The 10,298-nt window shown below is 32.1% G+C and overlaps 2 protein-coding genes across 2 annotated transcripts; both read left to right on the forward strand.

Moving 5' to 3' along the window:
* Positions 1–1,450: 1,450 nt before the first annotated feature.
* Positions 1,451–3,875, forward strand: LOC143045014 (uncharacterized). Its single transcript, XM_076217286.1, has 2 exons — positions 1,451–1,576; positions 1,834–3,875. The coding sequence occupies exon 2, from the start codon at positions 1,851–1,853 to the stop codon at positions 3,426–3,428; it is 1,578 nt and encodes a 525-aa protein (XP_076073401.1). The 5' UTR covers positions 1,451–1,576; positions 1,834–1,850; the 3' UTR covers positions 3,429–3,875.
* A 1,955-nt stretch (positions 3,876–5,830) lies between these two features.
* On the forward strand, positions 5,831–10,298 carry LOC143045015 (uncharacterized). The gene is made up of 2 exons (XM_076217287.1): positions 5,831–5,850; positions 8,176–10,298. Exons 1-2 carry the CDS (start codon positions 5,831–5,833, stop codon positions 9,746–9,748), a joined length of 1,593 nt encoding a protein of 530 aa, XP_076073402.1. The 3' UTR covers positions 9,749–10,298.

Below are 10,298 nucleotides of genomic sequence, written 5' to 3' on the forward strand. Positions count from 1 at the left end.
GGAGCAATAATCGGCAATGTGTGAACCCCGCATAAGTGTTTCATCACATACAGCATAGTTGACGTACTGTGTATCATTAGTATATGCTAACATTTTATGTCCTTTTTACACTAAGTCTGGTTTCATTTATTCACAAGTCTCTGTTGTTTGCTTGCCTGTTAGAACAAACTGACAATCAAAAGGTCAAATGACAGAATGTTCATATGATATCTACAGGTCAACATAATTTATGTTCTTCAAATATGGTCTAAATTGATATCTTGTAGGTAACCTACGGCCCTAGATAACAAACTGTGAACCATTGTCATACGTTAGTTGTCCTGCCCTCTTTAGCCTCCCTTCTTTTCATTCTTTTATACTCATTATTAGGTTTTGTTCATCGGTGTCATACAACGTCTAATGTATTATGTAGTAAAATAACAATATATGTGTTAATGGTCAACTACAATTTTTGAGTTAATGGTAAAATGTGTACTGCTATCATTCATTTTACTAGTCATATATAATAACATCCTACTACTTACCTAATTGTACCGCTGTCAGTTAAAGAACAACGTTTTTTATAAAATTGTATGTACTATCATTTTTATTCAAGTGATGGAGCTGAGCTTCCGTTTTAATTTGCATAAGGACAGTCTATTTGAAGACGTGTATGATCAGTTTGGTTGCCGCTATAACTACTATAACTGGTTTCTTAACACCTACCAGTGTCACTAAGCAGCAGTACAACAGAATGATGTGTGAATGAAAGTGTCAGTGATGACAATATGTCCGATATTGTTTATAATTTAATCGTCGACTTCAACGTTGGTCAAAATATTACACGTGAAAGTTGAATACATGTACCTCTTCAAAATGCACAGAAATAAACTATACAGAAAAGATATTTTTACAGATCAAACTGATAGATAATAAGATGTAGAAAACAATGATTAAAACAGCTCTTCCAAAATAATAAAGATCATTTACTTTCAGATCTAAGACGTCACCAAAAGCTCATATAAGACGGGGTTTACAACTGTTTTATTAGGGATACATTGTAGTACTCACCTTCCACGCAACACACATATATAGACACTTCTTATTAAAGTTTATAAATGATGCTTATTCAAATATAAACCAGGAAGGGGTGTTGATAGGTATCTCACCATGTAACATATCGCATTTGATGTTTTTAACCACCAACAAATATGAGACTCAATAAATTTATATAATATTGCTTACATTGTTAATAACAAATATGAAGTTTTATAGTTATACAATGCATACTACAACATATAAAAAATTAGTGATCTTGTTTGTACTTGTTTGAAAATTCAAAAAATATTAAAACTGGCACTTTTATTTTTTGCATTTATTTCCTTTTGTATGCAAAAATAAAATAGTCATCAATGATATATATGTTTAAAGTTTCGATCAACATTAAGGAAGAGTTTCACTACAAAATCCGTTCAAAGTTGTGAAAAGGCAGGAAGTATTTACGAAATCCTCATGTTCTTTATTAACTGATATAATTTATTTAGGTGCAATATTATTTTTTGCACCGACTGTGTAACACCGTAAATAGAAGTAATCTGTAAGTAGTAACTATATTTAAATTTTTGAATGATAAGCTGAACATCCCGTATATGTATACCCATATGGAACACTGTTTGCTGTTTCAAGCATTAAAATATGATATTTTATGAAATTCTTTGTAGTTAACTGAAACTATTGATTTAGCTTTAAGCAGAAAGTGATCACATTAACCTATTGGAGAGAGGGGGAGGATGAGAGAGAGATTATAAGTATGTTAAATGAAATTGATAATGTATTTTTTTTTATTACTTTTAGAAGTTATTGTATCCGATATGACACAGTATAAAAGACTGCTTAGGGCTATTTTTGTGCTGCCATTTTCAGCAGGAGACCCAAAGAATCAGTATCTAAATGGAATAGTCACTCATGATGGAAGTGTTTCTGGTGTAGTGTTTCTTATTAGCATTGTTGTAATTCTTTGTGAAATATTATTGATTGGATCATTCGGGACTGAGCAGGATTCTACGTTTCTTTTCGTGATAACAATGGAAGTGACCTCTGGTCTTGCTATATTGATTTGCATAATTCTATTAATCTATGCATCATTTAAACCAGATATACTAGAAACAAACGAGAGCTGGGATGTTAGAAACATCATCATGATGAAGTTTCTATGGCTGTTTACCTTAGCTAGTTTGACATATAGTGGAATTTACATTGCATACCATGCTGACTGTCTTATACATAATTATCCACTTGACGATGTCAGAAATCGTATTCTTTGCGACGTTTTTCTGTTCACTTATAGATCAGTCCAAACAGGGTTTTTAACCTACTTTTCACAACGAGTGTTTGTGCGTAAACTCAGATTCTATTACGGATTGCTTGTCTTATTTTTAATTAACATAACAGTTATTGTAATAGACTTTGCTCACTCGGTCCGGGACGTTCAAAACTTCAGTATAAATAACACACAAATCGCTAAACCAAATACATGTGCAAGCAATTCATCTGTTAGTTCAGTTTTGCTGTATGTGAAGAATTTCTTGGAACCTGCTGAACTTGAATATTCTTTATTGACTATTTTATTTATCACACAGCTATGGCCAAAGAAGAAAAACAGTAATGTAGTGTTTAAAATTCGCAATGGTGTTACTGGTGGGGAATATGCACCTTTAATCTGTGTAAATGAGAATGCAGCAGTTTATGAAAACATTCCTTGTAGTCCGAATTCCGAAAAACCTAAACGCATGACAATGATATTCGTAAATATTGCATTCCCCTTGCTTATTTCCATACCAAGCTCTATTTTACTGATTATGAAAATCTACGCTCCAAAAGACGAATCATTAAATAACTTATTAAACATCTTTAATGGACTTCAAGTGACTATACTTTTGTTTGTTTTAATCAAATGCTTTTATTTACTCCAGTCAGACTGCAAACCGACCAAAGTGGAAAGCCATTTTACATCTAAAGACTATCTTATTCTTGTAAGTTTTGTTGGGGCGTTATGTTTGTATACAATGAGATTAATTCCATATATTTTACTTTTACATACAGATAATCAAAATCCAACTAAAACCTATACGTATGTTATAGTGATTATTGGTATTTATTTTCAAACTGTTTTCTTATTCCAAATGAAAAACTATGGAAAAGCGGAAATCCAGTCATCATGGATATCAATAGAGTATACTTGTCTGTTTATATCCGTTGTCAACTTGATGATATGGGTAGAGGATTCATTTATTGCCGCCCGTTGGTTATTTCGTGATGACGCACCATCAATTTTCTATGGTAACAAGGTGTGGGTTATATATTTTACTCTGCTTTTTCCTTTCGTTATTTTTTACCGTTTTAAATGTTTTGTGGCATTTTATGGCTTGTATCACAGACTGTCAAAATGAAAGTTTAGAGGGAAATTAAAAATTAAAAACGATTTGTTACATTAAACTTGTTAAATTTTATTACAAACGTGACAGTTTGAAATGATACGTACAAAGAAGGATAATTCTTTTCTGTATGATGGCCATCCGATTGGTGTCGTTATTACCGCCATTTAATTAAATACTGCTCGAGGGAAACACTATCCCAATAAAAACAATATTCACAAGACATTAAATAAAATGAAAATCTTCGATGAAGGCTACTTTATCCTCCTTTATACGAAAAGCTTCACGAAAATATTATAATATAAAGTAAAGTATTTTTTTATATTCATTTCTAAGTTGTTTTATTTATTTATTTGATTGCATGTGATTGTATTTTGTATGTATTTACCTCTTGTTTCACATGTCAATGTGACGGAGTGTTTTCTTAAATAAAGCATAGTATTGTTATAACTAACATACAAATGGGCATTTAATGATTTACTCTTAAGAATAACGTATTTATTTATTGACAACGCTTAATATGGGTTAGGGACGACATCAAAAGATCAATGTCAGATAAAAAACTGAATTCAAATAGTTTGGGGGCGGGGGGTTGAACTGCAGCAAGATTTGGTTATCCGACATTGATTTTTACATATATCCATATGGGTCAATCATTTTTTTCCAAATTAAGTTAATAGGGGGTAGGGGGTCAGTGAAAAAACTATTTGAATTAAGTTTTTTATCCTCCATTGAACTTTTGATGTCGTCCCTTAGTATAGTGCATTTTTTCAATGTGGCATTTGATCACTAATATGAGGCAGGCATAACCTGTGAATGGGGATGAAGTATGTATGTATTATTCTAATTCAATCACGTTGATAAAAGAAACCAAAATACCGTACGTAACGTTCCCGATTTTGATTCTGTTGTTAGGGCATTAGCTTAGCTGTGACGTTCTTTAAGTTATGACGTCATATTCGATGTAAACAAAAGAAACGCTTTCATCAGGTAACGTTTTTTCATATCAAACAATTATTAAAATTGAATTTGTATTGAGATCCAATCTTATATTTTACTAGACTGATAAATATAAATTTTTTCAAAGTCTCATGCAAACAAGACAGATATCTGCGCAAAAGCGGAGAAAACCGGAACAGGAAGTAGATCTGAAAAAAAGTTAACGATTTTGAGTTCATTAGTAGAATGAAAAATTCGGGAAATTTTCCCGATTTTTTTTTTTTTTTATTATTGATTTTTCTACCGTAATTTGGGACTTCGTCCCCATAATACACGTATTTGAATAAATATATTTGTTAGAATTACGAGCAACTGGCTTACACTTAAAGATATTACACATTCACATTTGTACGAATATGGAAATAAAGATAATTGATATGATTGCATATAATACAACCTTTCATGTATCCTCGAGAGTTAAACCGATTTTGAGGAGGAACATGCTATTAATGTAAGAATGTTTTGAGCTCAAATATTATAAAATTGAGAATGGAAATGGGGAATGTGTCAAAGAGACAACAACCCGACCAAATAAAAAACAACAGCAGAGGGTCACCAACAGGTCTTCAATGTAGCGAGAAATTCCCGCACCCGGAGGCGTCCTTCAGCTGGCCCCTAAACAAATATATACTAGTCCAGTGATAATGAACGCCATACTAATTTCCAAATTGTACACAAGAAACTAAAATTAAAATAATACATGACTAACAAAGGCCAGAGGCTCCTGACTTGGGACAGGCGCAAAAATGCGGCGGGGTTAAACATGTTTGTGAGATCTCAACCCTCCCCCTATACCTCTAACCAATGTAGAAAAGTAAACGCATAACAATACGCACATTAAAATTCAGTTCAAGAGAAGTGAAGATTATAACCTGTATCTGATAGAACATGCACATGAACATACAAAAGCTTTTAAACGATATATGTATATATATATTGCCTTGTGACGTTGTTATTAAGTTTTTGTTCTATTGAAAACAACAAACCGTCCGGCCATATCATCTACGACATAATGCGCATACAAAAATCGTTTGTATTGAGAGAAAACAAATTGATATTGTATTGTGTTGAACTATTTTAAATATGACATAAACATGATATAAAAATGAAAATTGACCGAGAATCAAATAAGTACACTCAACAGACAAAATAGAGATAGATAGTGTATAGATCTGGTGAGTTTAAGCCCTTTTCAACTTTTTTGTTGTGTGTACATAAGTTGTGTTAACGTTCGCATGGTAGCCTATAATTGCTTACATCCACTTCATTTCAACTTTGAAAGATTCATTTGCAATAATACTGCATCTCCTTATTTTTATATACATACTTATTTTAATACTAATATCATTGCACATGAGATAGCAGTTTTCCAAAATACAAAACAAAAAATATTTTCAAGTCAGTAAACAACAATAAGAATGAAAAAATCTCTTATAGCGTTAAAATTCTGTATAAGGGTTATTTGGCTTTGTAACTTTTTTTTTATCTGAGCGTCACTGATGAGTCTTATGTAGATCCAACTTTCGTCTGGCGTATTCAATTATAATCCTGGTTCATTTGATGACTAATTCTATAGCAGAGTTCATTTTACAGTTGATAATTGGAATCCGTATTAGTTCGATAGATTTATAAATCAAACTTCCAAAAATCTATCGAATGTTAAAAATATGACAAAAGGCCATTATAATATGGCTCTGTTTGAAAGATGTTTTTGCTGTCAATGTTTGAATACTAATTCTTGTATCCAAACCCGACCTCATCTTAACGTCAGTAATTTATGCTTAATTAGGAATTCAGTCATGTGTTAACAGGTCAGAACTAGTGCACATGTTCATGTATTATGTTATATAAACAATACAAGCAGATTCTACAAGTAAAGCAGGTTGCATCGAGGAAATTGTGTCCCCTTCATTCTAAATAATAAATTTATAAAAGTTACTAATCAAACTGATAATACGGAAATGAACAATAAAATTTTGAAAGGTTCTTCGCTACATAACATATCGCCTTTTAAAGTTTCATTTTAACATAAAAAAAAATATAATATCAAATGCCTTTACATTACTGAATAATGTCTAATATTGCTTACAGTAGCATGTTAATACATTCTAAAAACTATCAATACACTTTGGGGGCCAGCTGACGGGTGCGATATTTTCTCTCTTGGTTGAAGACCCATTGGTTGCCTTGTGTTGTTTTCTGCTCTTTGTCGGATTGTTGTCTCCTCTTTGACACACTCCCCATTTACATTCTCAGTTTTGTTACATGTACAATACGTGTATGAAAAGTCCAGACCAGATATCAAATTATTTGAAAAATATACATTTACACTGTTATTTCTGTACTAAGTGGTTTTTCCTTTGTTCACATAAAATAAATGTCAACAATGGTACATGTATGATTAACGTTTCGATTGAGCATTGAGGAAGAAATTCATGATTTTAACCCATTCACAAGTTGTCAAATAATAACAGGAAGTAATTATGAAACCAAATATAGTTACATGATTGATACGAGCTATATTAGTGCAAATATCAGTATTTGCACTGCCTATGTCATGTATGTCTTTGGAATATTTATAAGTCATTATAATTACCTCCAGAAGTAGAAAATATCAGTAAGTAATGTCTATATTTAATTAATTTGTATGATATTTTTCATATTTAATCTGCGTATAGTCTGCAGTGTGTAGCTATCTGATTTTCAATGTAACTAAATTTAAAATCATCAAAATCAACAACAGGAACTAGTAGATGGGTGGGTGTTTTATACATCCCTAGATTACGGTTATATTGGAGGTTTGATATATATTTTACAGTTTCAAACATTTATGTAGCGTCAACTGGTTACTTGTAGCATTTTAAATTAACATTAATATTAAAACCTCAGTATACGATACGTATATAGCTTTACTTCATTTTAGACTGAAACTACCTAGTATATAGCGTTTTCTTAATAAAAACGAAAAGGAATCGAGGTATGATTGCCAAAGAAATAACTATCTACCTGATTTCCGATTAGGTGGATGTAAGCAGGTAAAAGCAACCGTTTGGCATTCAATGTTGTTAAACATACCATACGGCACAACATAAGAAAACACCATAAAAAGAAGACCCACTTGGCTTAACTTAAAAGAATGGAACGAGGGTAAACAAATATTAAATCACAGAATTAAGAGAACGCAACGCTACTGAAACCACGGCCAGAGCCAATCAAATATGTTTTGGCTTGACCTGGGTTTATATGTATATATCTATATGACGTTCTCTCATCCTTGATGCCTCGTTCACACGTACATTTACTTCGAATTGAATTCGAATCGAATGCGAATCGAATTCGCTAGTCTCGTTCACACACTCCCCATTTTTTTTTAATTCGAATTGATACGAATTAAAAGTTAACGTCGTTTGGACAGTAAAGCGAATTTGACACGCATTGTAATTCGAATTAGAATTGACGTTAGGACGTGAAACGTTTCGAATGCGAATTAAACTAATTCGAATTAGTTAATGCGAATCGAATTCGAATTATGTGTGAACTCAGCATAAGTATCAAGCAGTACATATGAACTGATTAAGTGTACAAATGTAATCAACAGACTGAAAATGCATCACTTGTATAGATATTTCCGAAATCACTACCACTTTACCTAAATATCTGTCGATTAAAAACAGATAAAGATATTATACATATTTAATACACAAATGATTTTATGGTAATTTCATTTTTATCTTCAGCTGTTAGAAATGACTCCGTTTAAAAGACTGTTCCGAGCTATTTTTGTCCTGCCATTTTCGGCTGGTGATCCAAAGAATCAATATCTGAATGGAATCGTCACGCATGATGGAAGTGTTTCTGGTGTAGTATTCCTTGTCAGTGTAGTTGTTATCCTTTGTGAAATATTATTGATAGGATCGTTTGGGACTGAGCAGGATTCTACGTTTCTATTCGTAACAACGATGGAAGTGACATCTGGTCTTGCTATATTGATTTGCATAATTCTATTAATTTATGCATCATTGAAACCAGATGTATTAGAAGTAAATGATAGCTGGGATGTTAGTAACAACATCATGATGAAGTTTCTATGGCTGTTTACCTTAGCTTGTTTGTCATACAGTTGCATTTTTATTGCATACCATGCTGACTGTCTTATAAATCACTATCCAATCGATGATGTCCAAAATCGTATTCTTTGCGATGTTTTTTTGTTTACTTACAGACTAGTCCAAACAGGATTTTTAACCTACTTTTCGCAACGAGTTTTTGTGAGTAAACTCAGATTCTATTACGGATTACTTGTTTTGTTTTTAATTAACATAACAGTGATTGTTATAGACTTTGCTCACTCGGTCCGTGATGTCAAAGATTTTACCATCAATGCTACACAAATCCCTAAACCAAATACATGTGCAAGCAACTCCTCTATTAGTTCAATTTTGCGTAAGGTAGAGGATTTCTTGGAACCCGCTGGACTTGAATATTCTCTATTGACTATTTTATTCATTACACAACTATGGCCGAAGAAGAAAACTATTTCTAAAAACAGCAATCCATCGTCTAACATTCAAGATAGTTCAAGTGCTGGAGAATATGAACCCTTAGTCTGTAGAAATGAGAACGAAACCATTTATGATCAAATTAAAAAAAATACGAATTCCGAAATAAATAAACGCAGGACTTGGATATTTGCAAATATTGCTTTTCCCGTGCTTATTTCAATACCAAGCACTATTTTTCTAATTCTGAAAATCAACACTTCAAACGATGAATCAGTAGAAGAGGCATTAAACATCTTCAACGGATTTCAAGTGACAATACTTTTGTTTGTTTTAATCAAATGTTTTTACTTACTTCAGTCAGACTGCAAACCGACGAAAGTGGAAAGCCATTTTACATCTAAAGACTATCTTATTCTTGTCAGTTTTGTTGGATCGTTATGTTTATATACTATGAGATTAATTCCATATATTTTACTGGTACATACATGTAATCAAAATCCAACTAAGACATACACATATGTTATCACGATTATTGGTATTTATTTTCAAACAGTTTTCTTATTCCAAATGAAAAACTATGGAAAGGCGGATATTCAATCATCATGGATATCAATAGAGTATACTTGTCTGTTTATGTCCGTTGTCAACTTTATGATATGGGCAGAAGATTCATTTATAGCCGCCCAGTGGGTTTTTGCAAATGATGCGCCTACCATTTTCTATGGTAAAATGGTTTGGGTTATATATTTTACTCTGCTTTTTCCTTTTGTTATTTTCTACCGTTTTAAATGTTCCGTAGCATTTTATGGCTTGTATCACAGACTGTCAAACTGAGATATAAAAATGATTTGAAACACCATGTTTTATTTCATTAAATTTAATGGATGACGAATCGTTGAAGTTATATAAAGGGGGATAATCCATATCTGAATTATGAATATCCGAAGCTTGCCGCCAAATCCTCCATCTTGTCAACATACTACTGAATGGAAAAACGATCTTTAAAAAAAAAGATTGTTACACACATGTTCGATTTCAGGTAATATTTTGCTCTTCTAATTGCAACATACTCAAGACAGCTAAAGTATGAAATCATTTCGAAGCTGTGCCTATTTTATTTATTACGTTGAAGATGATTGAACACTGAAGTGTGGTGCATTGTTGTATGTGACAATGCATTAATTAACCATTTTATATGTGAATATGCATTCATTATCATTTTCTGTATGTGACTATGCATTCATTATCCTTTGTTGTATATCATTTTTTGTATGTGAATATGCATTCATTATCATTTTTTGTATGTGACTAAGTATTCATTATCATTTTTTGTATGTGAATATGCATTCCGTATCATTTATTAACTAATAAACATAGTTGATAG

This window comes from Mytilus galloprovincialis, chromosome 9 (assembly GCF_965363235.1).
Source record: "Mytilus galloprovincialis chromosome 9, xbMytGall1.hap1.1, whole genome shotgun sequence".
NCBI classification, from domain to species: Eukaryota; Metazoa; Mollusca; class Bivalvia; order Mytilida; family Mytilidae; genus Mytilus; species Mytilus galloprovincialis.

Coding starts and splice junctions, on each gene's coding strand:
- LOC143045014 (XM_076217286.1), top strand. CDS start 1,851: ATGACACAGTATAAAAGACTGCTTAGGGCTATTTTTGTGCTGCCATTT.
- LOC143045015 (XM_076217287.1), top strand. CDS start 5,831: ATGAAAAAATCTCTTATAGC. Junction 5,851..8,175: donor ATGAAAAAATCTCTTATAGC/GTTAAAATTCTG, acceptor TCCGTTTAAAAG/ACTGTTCCGAGCTATTTTTG.